Raw genomic sequence first — 19063 nt, forward strand, 5'->3', positions numbered from 1 at the left:
CCAGTTCTAAGCTAAGGCTCACCAACAATTTTATTTTCCGTTCTGTATTCTCAGTGGGCATACAGGAGAATGCCTTTGTGGCTTTGCTTTTCTCTCTGAATTTGTTTCAGTTATCGCTTATCATTCAACAAAGTATCTGAAAATTTTGCAGTGTGAAAAACAGACTTCATGTTGCAATTTCTCTGCTCAGGAATCCAGATGCATCTCAACTGGGTCTCCCTGTGCAGGGAGGTGTGTCGGGTGCTATAGTCCTCCTGAGACCCTGCTAGGGAAGCACTAGCTCCCCCAGTTCTCACTCGCCTGTTGGCCAGCAACCCCAGTTTTGTGCAGCAGCTCTTCTGTAGGCCATAATACAGCGTAGCAGCTGGGGTCTCTCGGGGAAAGAGGGATCCTGTGGTCAAGATAGAATGTAATCTCAGAGTGACTTTAATTACTTTTGTCATGTTCTCCTTACAGAAATGACTAGTATGTCCTGGGAGTTGAGATGCTGCATCTTTTTTTTTTATTATTATAACTGATGTCATAAGATTAGGGCTCTGCATTTTGGTTTAGGTATATGCTTACTCTGGAAAGAGGGCGGGAGCACATTCCAGGTGCTTACTAACCACACACAATTACCTGGAGCCTTTTCTCTGTATGAATAGCATCATTCCACTTAGGGGCTTTGTGAGTCTTTTAAAAATACTCCAGAGGTTAATTATTATTAGGCTAACTTTGCATGCCTTAGAAAATCAAAACTGTTGAAAATGGTGGCATTGTAAAAAGCACTTTGCTGCATTTGGTTCGCTCTTCTCTCTTTTAGAATTTTTCAGTCAAGTTGCATTGATACAGGCCTGCGATTTTTTTTCTCCTTTATTTTATTCTTGTCAGGTTTTAAGTATGAAGACCCAGGTAGGTAGCTTTATAAAATGAATTGAGAAATCTTTCTTTTGGAGAATGCCATGGCCCACCACAGAGCACAGCATGGCTTCTCCCTTCCATCTCCTGGGGGTTACTAATTACCAAGGGAACAGTTCACACCACCATTCCTGGTTCCTGGTTCATTATGAGCAGTAAGTTTCCAAGTAGTTCATTATGAAACTTCCTTAACTGAACTGTGTGGTGGTTGTTAAATCTTAGAAGCTGTTTGGGAATGCTTCCAGCAGAGTGGGAAGTAGCACTTTCACCGACTCACTTTCACAGGGAGGAGAGTGGCCATTTTGGTCTCATTCTACAGAACAACCAGAAAATAGCAGCGATCACACCAGCGGGGATGGTAGGCTGGCCAGGGCTGGTATGTTCTGTCATGAGGTCAGAGTTCATTTCTTCTCTGGTCTTCTTCCTCATCATAGTCTCCTAAGAGCATAACAAGTTTAAGATGGCACCATCGTGTATCAATTTGAAATAGGAAGCAGGTGAAAGGGGGAAGGTCAAAAGCGACTGAAAAGATGGTGAGTGTTGGCAGTGCAGCTCCCGATTTTGACCCTGTGTTTCTTCAGCAGGAAAAATGTAAACAAATTTGAAAATGTTCTTATTCCCAGAGTATAGATCTTTATACTTTGACCCTCCAAGATTAAAAGTTTTGTAATGATTGGTTATTCTTAGTGTTGGAGACGGGATCTTGGCAGGCCAGGCAAGCATCAGCATACTACTGAGCTAAATCCCTGCCCCTTTTTACTTTAACTTTGAGATAGGCTTTCAGTAACTCATCTAAGGTGGTCTTGAACTTGCTTTATAGCTGGGGGCAGGGGGTGGGGGTTTCGGGAGGCTTGACTTTATCATCTTGGTACTTCAGCCTTCAAGGTAGCTGGGATTACAGGTCTATGTCACAGAGACTATCTGTTATCCTTTATTATAGTGTGTTGAGTTAAAAGTTAACCATTTTTACTGGTAATCAGGAGGAAACTGATCTTGAATTTTAAAATTTCAGAAACCTAGTGTATTTAAGTTCGTCTCATATGTATTACCCTTTAGTAACACAAAGTTATTAGGCAGATTTCTTGCTTTTTGTGTCTAAAGGAAAACAGTATGGGGGGATTAGCATGTGGTCTTGGCAGTAGCTCTCTGTTCACTTGTTTTACTGGTTCTTGTATATTAAATCTATTTAACATTTTTAAGGAAACCATGAGTTCGAGATCTTCTGCTATTGTGATCTTTGATATCAATGAACCTGTTAGCCCCAAACTTGCTTACTGTAGTTTGCTGATGGCAGTCTTTAATGAAGACACAGGTATCAGCACACTTCATACAGGAGTGGGGATCCATAGTCTTGGCTGGTGGAGTTAAGAAGGACTTCCTTTGACAATAGATATGAGTCTGAGGTACATCTTTAAATGAAACACTTCTGTTTCATGATAGTAGAAGAACCTTTTTTGCTTTTCCATTTGTAGATATAGAAGGATGACTGAGTGATAGAAATAGCCCAGTTCTACTTTTACAGTATTTCTGGGCTAAAGGCAGAGACCTTGGTGAAGGACACAGAGGAAAAATAACCAAATGGGAAAGATAGTTTAGTCTGGGCTGTAAAGAAACTGGCATTTAGGGTAGGTCTCTAGTGTGTTTTGTGGCCACTACCTATAAACTGTCCAGTCTCTGCGTTTCTTCTGTTTCTGTCTGCCTTGGAGAAGTGGTCACTGCCAGAAAGTTGGTTTTTTTCCTGAGTTTTCCTATCTGTCAGTCATTGTCCTAAGGTTTCCTCTGCTTTGACTTTTGAAAATGGATGTCTTCCTTTTGGATGAAGATGTGTGTTTACTGATTCGCAGGGTTCTTCATAGTATAGCATGAAGCCTGAGAGACAGATTTCAGGGCATCAGCTACAGTGTGACAGCATGACTCCTCTTCTCCTTGAGCTGTAGTTTCCTTATAACTTGTTATGCTAATGAGTATGACAGCAGCTTACAGCAGTCATAGGCCATTGTTTTACAAATGAGATCATGTTTAAATATTCTGTAACTCTGTGTACAGGCACTTCTTTCTGAATAAGTTATTTGAGGTTTTGGCAACCACCCTTCTACTTTTTGTCTTCATGGGTTTTACTTAAGTATCTCCTATAAGTTTAATTATGTAGATCTTGTTTGTTTGTGGTGTATTTCAGTTAATGAATGTTTTTAGTATTCATGTTATAGTGTATGTATAGTGTATTTTAAGTTTGACTAATAGTCATTTAACATATGTGCTATATTGTACTATATTGTGCTATTTATCTGTCATTGGACCCTGGGTTCTATCTGTGTTTTTGCTATTATAAATAATAAAGCTTTGGGCATGGGGTGTGGCTATTGAAGTAGCTAGATACCACTTCTAATTCCTTTGGATGCATACACCAAAATATATTCATTCACTCACAGTTGTAACTCTTAGTGGTTGAGAAAGCATTTCACATTCCTACAGGAATACACAGGATCCTATGTGTCCTTGCCAACCTGATATTTTCCCATGTATAGTAGTCAGTGTGTGAGCAGGTAGCTTTGCTTCCTTGTATGGAGGAATGTGATAGCTGCTACTTGGTAACTGGTTTAGGATGCTATACTGCTATTATTTTCCATGAGTTTATGTGTATGCAAGAAAATGCTGATACACGGATTTTTAAAAATAGGTTTTGTGGGGTTTCAAGTTTCTCAAAGTTACTTATATTGTTTTCTTTACTTCATAAGTGTACTGGATCTTTGCTCATGGTTTAAGCTTTGTATTGAATTAAATATTAAATATTTTACTACCTGAAAATATCTCAACTCTAACATCATTTTAAAGCAGAAAAATAACTCCTGCTAAATAACTCAGAATTTAGTTTTATTGATTGATTGCTATTCTTACCTTTTCTTTACCTTGTTTTAAGACCAGTGTGCTAATTCTGTGTTTATATTTAGCATATATTTTTATTTCTATAAAAATTGCAATATTATTTCAGTTTGCTCTTTAACTTACCAGAATGACTGGTAAATGTTGGGCTGGAAGGAGTACAAGAGTTAATTGAAATGAGACAGTGTACAGGTTTGTATAGTGTGTGTATAAGAACCTGGATGTTAGCCTCCACAGTTACCATCATTAATTTTGTTTTACATTGCCTGGAAGCTAACCTATGGTGTTATATATTATTCTAATCCATTTGCTGATTTCTTAGGATGGGAAGAGGAAAGGGCATTTGAATACTATGTATGTAACCAGAGTTCAGATCACAGGACATCAGTTTGGTAAATTTGACATTTGTTATTCTTCTCCACAGCTTTGTATTCTGTTATACTCTTCTGTGTGTTCTTCTGGATCCCCTTTGTCTACTTCTACTATGAAGAGAAGGACGACGATGACACCAGTAAATGCACTGTGAGTATCTCAATCTAGAGTGCTCATCTTGGTCAAAAAAGATTATTTCTTTGCTTTTCAAAAAATGCCATGACTCCACTAGACTTTATTCTAGCCCTTGTTTAGACCCCAGTGACTTGGGTGACTTAGAAAAAAACTATTTAATCCCTTTGGGCCTTGACTCCCTGTGTGTAAAATAGAGGTTAGAGTATGTATCGTGCACTTAAGAGGATTAAGTAAGTTAGCTTGCATAAAATGCTTAGAATAGTGCCTGGCATGATAAATGTCATACATAGACTTAAATCACACACACAAGCTAGAAGGAGCAGTGCACACCTGTAATCCCAGCATTTGGGAGATGGAGACAGGAGCACTGCCAAGTTGAATGCCAGTCTGGCTACATAGTGGTTTATATTTGTTTGTACTTAAGTTTACAAATGTAGCAAAACATATATGTGTTTACATGGCTGTTAAAAATTTATATTTTATAAACATAAACAACTGTGTACATACATTATTTATTCTTAGCCAGTCATGGTGACACACACCTTTAATTCCACCACACAAGAGACAGAAGCAGTTAGATCTCTGAGTTTGAAGCCAGCCTGTCTACAGAGTGAGTTCCAGGACAGCCAGGGCTGCACATAGAAACCTTGTCTCAAAAAAATAAAAACAAGCAAACAAACGAAAAGAATATTGCTTATTCTTTTCACTGATTTTGGTGATTGTATCATAGGTGCTGTTGTTCATTTGGGGGGGAATATTTTTCTATTTTGACAATTTCTTCTACTGGCTAATCATGCTTTCAGTGTCGTGCTTTTCAAAAAGGTCTAACCATCCCAGATTTTAGAATCTTGCAAAGACACTTAAGATGCAGAATACTGATTATAGTTTTCTTTACATTTGAAGGCTTTTCTGTCTAACAATTGAAACCTTGCACTCTTGACTTGAAATGTATATTTGATATGAAAGAGAGCATTTTTATGCTGTCACAGTACTTTTCTATGTAAAGGCTTGACAAGATGTTTTCTCCCTTGGCCTGTAGCAAGTTAAAACGGCGCTCAAGTACACTGTGGGCTTTGTTGTGATTTGTGCACTTCTTCTTCTCATTGGGTAAGTCTTGGTTTTTCATTGTGTCAACGCGGGAAACATTATTTGAGTAACAGTAACAGAAGCTTCATTCAGAAAAATTTTGGCAAGGAAAACAGAACAAAATGTGAAAATCAAACAAATGACTTTTTATGTCACCACTGCATGGAGCCACAGTGAACACTGGTTCTTGCTTCTAGTCCTTTTACCCATCTCCTCATGTACCCTCTGCCATTACTGGTTTTACACAAGTACATTTGTATTTTGTACATTGTATTTTGTCCAATTCTTGGTGAAGTTGCACTCTTAACACTATTGCCAGTGTTCTGGGCGACTCCTCAGGTCTGTGAGTGTGGACTCCTCAGATGTTGGTGGCAGGGCCTTTGTAGAAGACAGCTGTCCATGTGAGTGAACTCCAAGGATTACTCCATGGACATGCGTGATATTCACATGGTAAAATGAAAAGTCGTGTCTGTTGAGCTCTTAAGTTTGACCGTCCTGTCAAATCTTTGTGAGTTCCTTTCTGAATGCTTCATTCTTATTTTAACAGAAATGTCATTGACTTATGAGTCTGAGGCCTGTCCTTGTTTGTTGGAGACTTTCACCTTTGTTAAAATAGATCTGATCCTTTCATATTTTTATAGCAAAAAGGATGAATAAAATGATCCTTAGTTTCAGTGTCATGGTTTTTAAACAATTTTAATTAAAATTCTTTTGATATTGTAATACAATTACATCCTTTCCCTTTCCTTTTCATCTCTCCAAACCCATGTGCTCATATCCCTTTGAGGACATACATTAGGTGGTGATACGCTTTTAATATTTTTTGTTTATAATTAATTTGGTGGGTTTTTAAAAAAATAAATTTTATTCTATGTGTAGGGCTTTGCCTGCACATATATCTATGCATCACCAGTGTGCCTGGTGCCCACAGAGGCCAGAGAGGGCATTGGACCAGCTGAATTGAAGTTGTAGACAATTGTGAGCTTTCATATGGGTGCTAGAAATTGAACCCAGATCCTCTGGAAGCACTCTTAACCATCCTTCTAACCCATAATTTAGTGTATTACATTTCAGTAAATAACTTTCAATGCTTTAGACATTGTTGGATGTACTTTGTGATGGGAATGAAATCTGCCAGTGACCTCTGGCTGCCAAGGACTGTGGTTGCATATGCTTCCCATTCAGTTACATTCCTGTTTCTTCTGCCTGTCTTGCTGGGTCGTAAAAGGAGTGTATTAAAAGACCATACGATTAGGGGTTTCCCTGTTTGTTTTAGCTACAGAATATTCTTTTATAAGCTCATTTCCTACTAAAGAAAGCCAGAGGAATTTATGCTAAGTTTCTTTGGTGACATGGAAATCTTGTGTGTTAGCCTGTTACTTAGAACAGGGGGCAGCAAGCGAAAGGGGCAGATACAGGTTACAGTGCATTTAGTTAATGTGGTTTGTAGGCCCTTTTGTAGCTGTGGGATAATCATAGACTCATAGACAAAAGCAACAGTAAAGCTTACATTTTCATAAATACAGTCACTAAACATGTGGCAGGTCCCTGATGTAGAATATGACTGAGAACTAGCGATAAAACCACCTATCTCTGAAGAAGTCACAGTAAAAGAATAATGAATTAAAGACTAGCAATGTTTCGGTTATCTGGGACAGTGCTCTTCTCATTACCATGTGTGACGATTTGAACAAGGCGTGCATTTCAGTTAAGTGATTTACTGAATTTCTTGAGAATTTTTTAAAATTTATTTTTGTGTTTTCAATGCATCTCCACTGTAGTGTCTCCTCCTCCACTCTTCTCTGTTCCAATCCCCACCACTCTTCTCCACATCCACTCCCCCTCCTCCTCTGTTTCTCTTCATGAAAGAGCAGGCCTCCCAGAAATAACCACTGAACACAGTATAACAAGGTACAATAAAACTAGTCACAAACCCTCATATCAAAGTTGGGTGAGACAACTCAGTAGGAGAAAGAGAGTCCCAAGAGCAGACAAAAGAGTCCTAGATACCCTCACTCCTACTGTTAGGAATCCCACAAAACCACCAAGCTAACAAGATGTTGGCAAGTTAGGTCCCTGGTAAGAGTCTGCCTGGCACACAAATGGCAGCCTCTTACTGTGTCTTTTTTTTTTTTTCTATCTCTTCCCTTATTTCAAGGATACCAAGCTCATGGGACAAGGGCTCCACTTGACTATAGAATGACATAAAAAGTATGTGACTTTAAACCTACCTCTCCCCTCAAACTGACAAGTAAACAACCAACAGACTGCAATGTGATGTTTCAAATGATCACATAGACAGTTGGCACATCATATTAGACACATATGTAGGCTCTGAGTCTAGTGTGCAATGTTTAGGAAAGTGAGTTTCATTCTACTTAGCAATGAGAAGATAGCGGAGATGTGTGATTGTAACTTCAGGAAAGTTAATATATGTGACTGATTTAAAAGTTACAGCCATGTAAAGGGTGCTTGGACAGGGCCCTTGGGGACTGCGTTTGAGAAGTGAGGTATTAAAAGGTAGCAAGATCAGCCAGGTAAGCCACTATTGATTCAGGTGAGAAGTGAGGTCTGAGTGATTAGTTTCTCAAAGCAGGAAGAAACAAGATGAGCCATTGGGAAGAAAGAGAGGATGTGATATGGTGGTTGAGGGTAGGAAAATCTTGTGTTTGATTATGCTAAACTCATCTGTTCAAATTCATGTCCCCCAAAGTCATTGATTAGCCCCTTGTCTGCCTCTTTCCAATGATACACTGAATTAGGATGCTTCAGCCAGTAAGAGGAGTTTAGAATGTTTTTCCTAAGCAGCGTTTCAGGTTTATTATGCTCAATGATGAGAGAGAGAATTCTAATCTTACTGTGTTCTCATTCTGTTTGCTACTACGACTATGGAAACTGGGCGCTCTGTATTTGTTGTTTTTGAGAAAGGCAAATTAAGAAGATATTGATTTGATTTGGTTGTATCTATACCGTTGAAATACAACTCTTGATTGCCATAAATCATCACCATTTACTGAATGCCTGATAGTCTTATTTACTGCTTTTCCCTTCTCAAAACTGATATTATCACATCATTAATTGGTTTCAGTTGCCTTTTTAAATTAATATTTTTATTAATTTTTGAGAATTCCACACAATACATTTGATCAAGTTCACCCCACGATCTTGCCTTTAACTCTTCCCAGATCTATCCCTTCCAATTTCATATTCCCCCCTTTTAAAAATGTAATATTTTATGGACTCCACTTTGTGCCTTTCATAGTCTTCTGCCCTTGAGGCCATCCACTGGACCATGGTCAACCTATGAGGAGCTTTTAAGAACCCTGACTTTCCCTCAGCCAGCAGCCGTCAGCTGTCCGTACAGCCTCAGTTGCATACGGGTGCTCATAAGCCCCTCCTGTACCATGCTCAGATTTTGACTGGCTTTCTCTCGTGCAGGGTTTGTGCAGCCACCCCAGCTTCTGTGAGTTGACGAGTACAGGGGTCCTGTCATTTCCAGAAGACAGTGGTTGCTTGTGATCTGTTTTCTCCCGTCCTCTTACCTTAGCCTAACCCCATTTAAAGAGTTAAAGTTAGCTAGACAGTGGTGGCACCCGCCTTTAATCCTAGCACTCATGAGGCAGAGGCAGGCAGATCTCTGTGAGTTCGTGGCCAGCCTGGTCTACAGAGCTAGTTCCAGGGCAACCACGACTGTAATGTAGAGAAACCCTGTCTTGGAAAGAAAACAAGAGTTAAGCCTGTGCTGGTGCACATTGATCATTATTGCCTTTACTGAATTGGTCATTAAATATTTGAGTACTGTTGTTTAGGATTTAGTTACAGAATTATTTTCTGTTCTGCCCATTGGTATTTCTCTTTACATAAAATTATTTTGGTTGTGTTCTTAATGATTAAATCCCAGCGGTGATGTGGTTGGGAAGAGCTTTGAGCCTCTGCTCTAGTTTCTGCCTGAACAGATGCGTGATGAGTCTCTGATGGATTTCATTTTTTGAAATTTAGTTTAAAAATTCAGGTCATTTGGCATTTCCTCTGGTGTTACTTACTGTTACTTTTGTGTTGTTGAGCAGCCAACCTCAGAAATTGGATTGTGAGGGTCCCCAAAGCTAGATTCTGCCAATGCACAACACTTTTGATTACCAGATGAAATTTTTGAGAGTGAATACTACTCTTAAGTATTTGTAATATATCTTGTAATCATAGCTAAATGAACTTTTTATAAATATTTTTTTCTATGATCACAGAATGATTATTCTGACTAAAATATTCAAAATACACTTTGTGGGCTGACAAGAAATTTTTTATGCTAAAATAACTAGGCTATTGTATAAGTAGTCCTTTCTTGCTTATTTTTTGGTTAATTAAATCTTAGTAGTTAAATTAATACTATTGTTATATAGTATATAGAATTTAGCCTGCTTCTGCTTGATTTTATTACTAGACAGTGAACCAACTTTTATATTTATCCTTGTGCTGTTGAGTAGTTACTTTTCTTTCTAAACGTGATGAGAATTAAAATCTCGAAGATTAAGAAGACTAAAGGCAATGTGAGTAGTTAGAATTGCCCTCCACGAGATGGGAATTGAACTCAGGGCCTTGGTTTGCTAGACAACCCTTGAGAAACGCTGTACCACTGACCTACATCTGTAGCTAACCTGTTAGGAATCAACTGACATATGCATCCCATTCATCTTTTTATAAGAACTGGAGTAAAGGTTTTTAAAACTGAACTTTCAAAATAATTGCTGTTTTTGGAAAATATTTTCAATACAGATGCCTTAACATACCAACATATATTCATTTTTATATATTGAATTCAACATATATTCATTATTTCTTTGTAAAAATCAGATACATCCTATTGCTTTACTTATAATTAAATCAGTTTAGGAGGGATGTATAAAGTTACTTTTTACCCTTTAGAGTGATTTCCCATATATATTCTCTCAGAGACATCTGCTTGTTACCTTGATGTCTTCATGTTTTGGTTTATTGTTCTGGTCTAGAAAATGAATTCTCTATTCTGTTTTCCATTTTCCTTAGTGTAAGCTTCTGTAGTGGTGCCTCTATTTCAGGGTGTCCCTCTCACCTGTAGATTACAAAACAAAAGAAAAATGTGTTTGTTATTTGTATTGGGTAGGATCTTAAATGATATTACAAAGAAGAAAAACTAAAAACCATCTCTAGTTTCATTGTATGATATTTACTGTTTATTTTGATGCATTTTATTTCAGTTGTACATATAAATATATTGAAATAATTATATGCATTTATTTTTTGCCAATTCAACATTGAGCTTTTGTTATATCATGGGTGAGAACAATATATGTGGTACATTTTGTGCAGAGATGAGAAACTCCTGATACTTCTGTGTCTGAAACAGGACTAGTATTTGGAAGAAGAATTGATTTTTTTCTTTTAAAAGGCCTATTGAGAGTTGAGTTTCAGACCCTTTTCTTGTCTTTAGCTTATTTTTGAAGCATTTAGAGTTATTTTCTCCTTTGCAGTGCTTTTGTGCCTCTGAATCTTCCCAGCAACAAAAATTCCACAGAGTGGGAAAAGGTGAAGTTCCTGTTTGAAGAACTTGGAAGTAGTCGTAAGTATTGAAAACAGTTTTCAGTAATTCATATTTTGCATTCTTTGGGAACTTACGAAAATCAGTGAGTTTTTATTGTCCTAAGAAATGTACTTCACCATTCTTTACTTAAATGAGGAGGTCTACATCCGTTTTATGTGCCAAGTACTTTAACATGCTGAAACATCTTGCCTAAATATATAGGAGTAATTCTTAATGATTCACTGAATTCTTTGGTCAAATCATTTTGATTATTAGTAATGCCAATTTTTCCCTGTCTCAATATGTTAGTGTAATACTCCACTTTATTAAAGTACCTGTGAGCTGGATGCCAGACCTACCTTGGTAATATGAAGGTTTTTTTGTTGTTGTTGTTTCGTTTGTGGCAACCAAAAAAACCTTGGTGTATCTTTGATTTGATAAAATCTAGTTTTAAAAAGATTTATTTTATTTGTGTGTATGTGTGTTTATGTATGCCTGCCACATCTGTGCCAGTACCATGTATGAGTAGCTGTCTGGGGCAGCTAAGAACTCAAGGCAGGAAGCAGAGCGTAAACCGTGGAGGAGTGCTGCTTGCTGGCTTGCTCACCATGGTTTGCTCAGTCTGCTGTCTTTTTTCCCCAGGACCACCTGCCCAGGGGTGCCACCACCCACAGTGGCCTGGGCCCTCCAGCATCAACCTTTAATGAAGACAAGGCCCTACTGACTTGCTTACAGGGCAGGCTAGTAGAGGCATTTTCTCAGTTGCCGTTCCTTCTTCCCAGATAACTCTAGCTTGAGTCAGGCTGCCAGAAATCTAATCAGCACATGCTCTCACCTCCTCGTGTAGCCCAGAATGGCCTCCAGCTCTTCATGGCATGCTTCTCCCCATACTGAGCACATAGGTGCCCACCACTGTCTTCAGATAGTGCAGTTATCATTCCCAGTTTTTATGTTGAATTTCAATATAATTTTGGCTCGTGTTTGCTTTGCTTTTCCTACCAAGTAGACAAGCTGATCCTCTCAAGTTAAAAAAATGAAAAATGCTTAGTGTTATTTCTGTCTTTCCTTCCTCTCCCTCCATGTTAGTCTCCTTTCCCCTCCTCAGTTAGAGTGCAAGCCCTACACCTAAGGCTCAGAGCACACCACTGAAGAAGGGTGGAAAGACTGTGAGAGCCAGAGGACCAGGACACTTGCTACTAGTTGTCTTTTTTACACATAACAGGGATGCTACACACATGCAATCTCAACTATATGGTTGCCAAAACAAACCCTACACGGTGACAGTAGCACTTGATGTGACAGTGCTTTAGGTGAATTTCACAAGGCCCACCCAGAGATGAAGAGCTAGGTCATGAGTAGCTGCTGAGAGAAGTAGAATCATTCTCCAGGAATGAGCCCCCACTAGGTAGTCCAATTCTAAGAGGTCATCCCTCAATACATGTACACAAGAGCAACACTAAATGAGCTTAGACACCTGCCTGTATATGTGCATAATGATGGAAGAGATCAGAACGTGAGTGGGTTTGGAGGCTGGAGGCATGCGCAGATTTGGAGGGACAGGTGAAATGATGTAAATACAGCACTCATATGAAATTCACAAAACAATAAACTTAGATACAATTTAAAAATCTTGAAAAAAATGAAATAAACTCTAAAGGCTTTAGATTAAGAAAAACTTAACCTCAAATTATCAAGACTAAGGGAAGGCAGGCAAAAAGAGAAGGACGGGGTGTTCCTGTGTAGTTTTACAAAGAAGTGAAGGCATGGGCTGGGGAGGTGACACCTCGGTGGGCAAAAGCTGTGCAATCGTGAAGGCCTGAGTAGGGATCCCTGCGCCAGCATGGAAGATCTGTAGCCTCACCACAGATGGCTGGAGACCAGTGGGGGAGCCCGAGACTTGCTGACTGGTTGGTCTGATGAACTGGTGAACCTCAGGTTCCATGAAAGACCACAGTGGAGAGCAGCAGAGGAAGACCCACAGTGCTGCTAGTGCTCCTCCGTGTTCACACACATGCTCACCCGTGTTCACACACATGCTCACCCGTGTTCACACACATGCTCCTCCGTGTTCACACACATGCTCACCCGTGTTCACACACATGCTCCTCCGTGTTCACACACATGCTCACCCGTGTTCACACACATGCTCACCCGTGTTCACACACATGCTCACCCGTGTTCACACACATGCTCCTCCGTGTTCACACACATGCTCACCCGTGTTCACACACATGCTCACCCGTGTTCACACACATGCTCATCCGTGTTCACACACATGCTCACCCGTGTTCACACACATGCTCCTCCGTGTTCACACACATGCTCACCCGTGTTCGTGTGCTCCACACACCTCGGCACACACAGGGGCACAGAACAACCTTATCCTCATCTTTTCATGCCTCTCATACTGTACTGACTTCTTTTTAGGTCCAACACTTACATGGATTTTTCTTCCTAATTTTAAAAGGTGGAGGAAAGGAAATCCTAGCTGAAGATCAGTTTGTAAAGAGCTCATTAGAAATTCCTCTCTCTCTCTTTTTTTTTTTCATTTTTCTTTTTTTTTATGTATTTCATTTTCCAGTTTAAATTTAGATAAGAAACGAGGTTGCTTCACAAGTCAGTTCCAGGTCCCTCTCCCATTCCCTCCCCTCCTCCCTTGCCCTCCCCCCAACCCCCCTCCCCATTATCCCCTCATTCCCCCAGGGAGGGTGAGGCCCTCCATGGGGGTGTCCATAGTCTGTCATTTCATATAGGGCAGGGCCTAGACCCTTCCCCAAGAGTTCAGGGTGAGAGAGCACCTCACATTGTTCTATGGGAGTCCAAAGTCCGTGTGTATACTTGGGATGGGTACTGATCTGCTGCCCAAGGCTCAATAGATTACCTAGGCCTCCTCACTGACACCCAGATTCAGGGGGTCTTGATCAGTCCCATGCTGGCTTCCCAGGCTGATGCCTGGGATTCAAGAGTTAACCTTTGTCTGGTCAGCTGTTTCTGGGGGTTAAACCAGCCCAGTCTTAATCCTTTTGATCATCAGTCCTCCCTCTCTGTTACTGGCTTTCTTGAGTTCAGCTCAGTACTTAACCGAGGGAGTCTGCCTCTTCTTCGATCAGCCACTAAATGAAGTTTCTGTTTCCCAGACTCTCTGGCCATAGGATTGTAGGCTAGCACTCCCCAGATCTATGTCTAAAATCCATATATGAGAGAGTACATGCCTTGTTTCTCTTTTTGTGACTGGGTTACCTCACTCAGGATGGTTTCTTCTAGTGTCATCCATTTGCCTGCGAATCTCATGATTCCATTATTTTTTCTCTTTTTTTTTTTAACAGACTTAATTCACTTTATTTTTCTTGTATGAAAACCCTCATGTGGTGGCCACAGCTAGAGCCTGGGTCCTCTGAGCAGAGACTCTGGTGTGGGCTTTCACAAGATGGTCTGTGAATTCCTGTTAAGGAGACTTGGTGAACACAGTCTCTTTCCAGAGGTCAGGGGTCAGGTAGCTGTAGGTCTTGGAGATGGCATCAAAGATGGCCTTGGCAAAGTTGCCCAGGGTAGCAGTGCAGCCCCTGGCTGACGTGTAGCAGCCATCAATACCGGCCATCATCAGTAGCTTCTTGGGCACAGGAGCAGAGACGATGCCAGTGCCTCTGGGGGCAGGGATGAGACGCACCAACACAGAGGCACAGCGGCCCGTCACTTTGCATGGGACAGTGTGGGGCTTGCCAATCTTGTTCCCCTAGTAGCCTCTCCGCACAGGGACAATGGAAAGCTTGGCCAAGATGATGGCCCCCCAGATGGCTTTGGCTACCTCCTTGGAGCAATTAACACCAAGATCAACATGACCGTTGTAGTCCCCAATAGCGACAAAAGCCTTGAACCTGGTGTGCTGGCCAGCCCGAGTCTGCTTCTGTACTGGCATGATTTTTAGAACCTCATCCTTTAGAGATGCACCCAGAAAAAAATCAATAATCTCGGATTCCTTAATGGGCAGGGAGAACAGGTAGATCTCCTCCAGGGACTTGATCTTCATGTCCTTAACCAGGCAGCCCAGCTTGGTGACAGGGATCCACTCCTTGTCTTCGGCTTTACCTCCACGAGCCCCGCGTCCTCGACCATGGCCACGGCCTCGACCACGACCGCGGCCCTTGAGACCATTGCCGAAGAAGCCTCCGTGGAAGCGGCCGAGGCCTCCTAATCCTGGGCCCCCGGGTCCTCGGGGCCCACTTGCTGCACCGGAGAAATTCCTCTCTTGAACAGGCTTAGCCCTTGAAGGGCACAGCAAGATATATTTGTTTTATTCCTTCATAATGCCTAAAGAAGCCTGATTTATATATTTTATATTGCTATAATAAATATAAAATTCGAGTAGTAAAAATGTACATTAACAGTGTTTTTCATGTTCCACAGACGGTTTAGCTGCGCTGTCATTTTCCATTAGCTCTCTGACCCTGATTGGAATGTTAGCAGCCATAACATACACGGTAAGTGCAGTGGGGCCATGAGCTGTTTCAGCATCACCCTCGGCAGCAGATTGTACTTCAGTCATCTCTCACCGTCCTTCCCTCTGCAATGTCTTAGCTCTCCCTTGATTTCCTTACTTAAGAGGATGATACATTTCAGTGACTTGACCACAATTACCTGTTTGCAAAATGAATACTGAGAAATGAATCTTAGAACTTGTGGATTGCAACTAGTTCTGTCCAGTACAATAGGGGAATTAGTGTTGGTATGTGCCAGAGCCCTGAACTACACGTAGACTAGTGTGTTACTAGCTCACAGACTAGTTCTGTGGGAGCATGTGCTTTTACAGTCAGATGCTGACACTCCTCTAGTGTACAGTTCCTGGTGCTGTATTTTCTTTTTCTTTTCTTTTCTTTTTTTTTTTTTTTTTTTTGGTTTTTCGAGACAGGGTTTCTCTGTATTGTTTTGGAGGCTGTCCTGGAACTCTCTCAGTAGACCAGGCTGGCCTCGAACTCACAGAGATCTGCCTGCCTCTGCCTCCCGAGTGCTGGGATTAAAGGCATGCACCACCAACGCCCAGCTCATGGTGCTGCATTTTCTAACTTTCTGATTTTGTTCAAGTTTCTCCTGGAAACAGCAGGTGTGGTAAATAACTGCTACGAATACAGGCTGCTCTTTGGTTTGGTCAAATTAAGACGGAAGGGGCCATCGTCAGTGCTCTTTCTTACCCTTCCCCACTGAGCTGCATAAGCAGCATCTAAATGATCTGAAAGCTCTTGAGATTAATGGGATTATGCATAGAGCATTCTTGGTTCTTGTAAAGATGGGAAATACTGTTCTTTTGGAAACATTTTTGGATGTCTTTCTTTAGGCATAAAAGAAATGGACTGTTACTATAGTAGCAGAATCTAGTTATGTTACATGATCAATCATGTTTTATTATATATAGTTAATATATATAATAATATATATTATAATAATATAAATATCATGGGTGGCAAGATTGCTTAGTGGGTAAAGGTATCTGCCACCAAGAGTAATATTCTGAGTTTGATTTCTGAAACCCACATGATAGAGAGAACCAACTCCCACTAATTATACACACACATGTCCAAACACACACACACACACACACACACACACACACACACACACACACACAATTTAAAAAATATTCTGAGACACTTACATTTAAATATCTTGAGGTGCTTTTTTAGGTACTTAGTTTTTATTCACTCTCAGTTTTCTGTTTTAATGTATTATACATAAGGAGTTTGCCATCTGCTACTAGTGGGTGGTTATCGTCTACCTCACAGAGTATGTTTATAGCTTGTTAATTTTTCGTCTTTTGAAAAGAAAGCACATACTGTAAACCAATCGGGAGTTAGACCTGGTGCTCTTGTCAGTGTTATCTGGCTGGTCTGTCATATTGATTTTGAGTTTGTTTCTTAACCTTCTTGAGTCTGTGTCTTCTAGATTAAGTGGGAATAGAAAAGTCTCACAGGTGTTTGTGACGTTCAAGGGGAATTGTTTATAGAAGTACTTTGGTAATTACAGGGAAATGTGATAAGCAGTGGATAACAGATTAGTCAGGAGAAATAAACGAACAAAAAACCAAAACTGACATGTAATGCCACTGTCAAGAACCATGAAAGGCCCAGAGTCCATCCTGCTTTAGCTGCCACAGTTCTGTGGATTCTTCAGATGATGTAAGACTTCTGAGTCTGAAAAAAAAAACTGTGTCATCGGGCAGCAGCACTCGTAGACTCGTTGTCCTGTTCAGGGTTCCCGGGTTTCAGTTCCCACCAGCAGTTGTGAGTAGAACCAAAGGAAACATGGCGCAATGCATCGTAGAAAAGGAATTCTGGCTCAGGGAGGCTGAATCATTTATATGAACAGTACACATGGCTGCCCCTTGTCCCAAAGGAACATACTTCCTGTATCTGCCAAGGCTGTTGCTACACAGGTGTCCTTAAAAAAAGACTACCGGGAGTATGGGATGGGAGGGGTCAGGTGATAACCTGAATTCTGATTTGTGAGTGAGGAGGAAAATGAATGACATCACTAAGACCATCTGAAAGACAGCTTCCTGCAAGAGCAGTGTTATGATATAGAGAAACATGTTTCTAATTAATTAACTAACTTTATTTTGTGTGTGGGTGTTTTGCCTGCATGCATGTGCACCACTTGTGTGCTGGTGCCTGCAGAGGTCAGAAGGAACCAGATCTGGAACTGGACTTGTGGTTAGTTGTGAGCTGCTGTGTGAGTGCTGGGAAACGGACATTGGTCCTCTTGCAAGAGCAGCCAGTGTTCTTTACTACGGAGCCATCTCTCTGGCCCACAGAGAAATATGTTTAATATTTTGTGTTGATCAAATGGGAACTTTGAAATTTTTCATTCATTCATTCAAACCAAATGATCATGTTGGATTGGGACATTCTTTTTTTTTTTTTTAACAGACTTAATTCACTTTATTTTTCTTGTATGAAAACCCTTATGTGGTGGCCACAGCTGAAGCCTGGGTCCTCTGAACAGAGACTCTGGTGTGGGCTTTCACAAGATGGTCTGTGAATTCCTGTTAAGGAGACTTGGTGAACACAGTCTCTTTCCAGAGGTCAGGGGTCAGGTAGCTGTAGGTCTTGGAGATGGCATCAAAGGTGGCCTTGGCAAAGTTGCCCAGGGTGGCAGTGCAGCCCCTGGCTGACGTGTAGCAGCCATCAATACCGGCCATCATCAGTAGCTTCTTGGGCACAGGAGCAGAGACGATGCCAGTGCCTCTGGGGGCAGGGATGAGACGCACCAACACAGAGGCACAGCGGCCCGTCACTTTGCATGGGACAGTGTGGGGCTTGCCAATCTTGTTCCCCTAGTAGCCTCTCCGCACAGGGACAATGGAAAGCTTGGCCAAGATGATGGCCCCTGGATGGCTGTGGCTACCTCCTTGGAGCACTTCACACCAAGACCAACATGACCGTTGTAGTCCCCAATAGCGACAAAAGCCTTGAACCTGGTGTGCTGGCCAGCCCGAGTCTGCTTCTGTACTGGCATGATTTTTAGAACCTCATCCTTTAGAGATGCACCCAGAAAAAAATCAATAATCTGGGCTTCCTTAATGGGCAGGGAGAACAGGTAGATCTCCTCCAGGGACTTGATCTTCATGTCCTTAACCAGGCGGCCCAGCTTGGTGACAGGGATCCACTCCTTGTCTTCGGCTTTACCTCCACGAGTCCCGGGGCCTTGACCATGGCCATGGCCTCAACCACGACCACAGCCCCTGAGGCCACTGCCAAAGCCTCCGAGGAAGCGGCCACCTAATCCTGGGCCCCCGGGTCCTCCGGGCCCTCCCGCTGCACCGGCGTCATCCGCCATTTGGTGTTTTCCGAAGTAGAAGAAGCGGATTGGGACATTCTTAAAGCAACTTTTCTCAACTACAGAAGAGTGACCTTAAAGATAGTGATAAAATAACCAGGGTAACCTGTGCTAGGATTGGGAACCAAGGGCCACAGAGTAGTTGCTGAATAGAAAGGAAGGAGTGCTGAATCCCAAAGCCAAGGAAGAGGTTTCTGAGGAGTCTCTAGGGTTCAAACTCCTAGGGGCTGCAGCTTTTCTTTAAACTAAACATACAGCACAATGCAGGTTCTTACTGTGCATCTCACATTCAGGGATTTCCTAACCTACCTT

General features: G+C 41.3%; 1 protein-coding gene and 2 pseudogenes across 1 annotated transcript in view; 1 reads left to right on the plus strand and 2 right to left on the minus strand.

Annotated features, from left to right (window-relative positions):
- The window catches only part of Lmbrd1 (LMBR1 domain containing 1), an 87711-nt gene that overhangs the window by 24701 nt on the left and 43947 nt on the right, over positions 1-19063 (plus strand). The window contains exons 4-7 of the mRNA XM_005086518.4: positions 4202-4299; positions 5324-5391; positions 10875-10963; positions 15329-15402. Of these exons, the coding sequence (XP_005086575.1) occupies positions 4202-4299; positions 5324-5391; positions 10875-10963; positions 15329-15402 (329 nt within the window). The remainder of the gene's footprint in view (positions 1-4201; positions 4300-5323; positions 5392-10874; positions 10964-15328; positions 15403-19063) is intronic.
- LOC121133365 lies at positions 14241-15319 on the minus strand (annotated as a pseudogene).
- On the minus strand, positions 17839-19005 carry LOC121133262 (annotated as a pseudogene).

This window comes from Mesocricetus auratus, unplaced genomic scaffold (assembly GCF_017639785.1).
Source record: "Mesocricetus auratus isolate SY011 unplaced genomic scaffold, BCM_Maur_2.0 Super-Scaffold_100021, whole genome shotgun sequence".
NCBI lineage: Eukaryota > Metazoa > Chordata > Mammalia > Rodentia > Cricetidae > Mesocricetus > Mesocricetus auratus.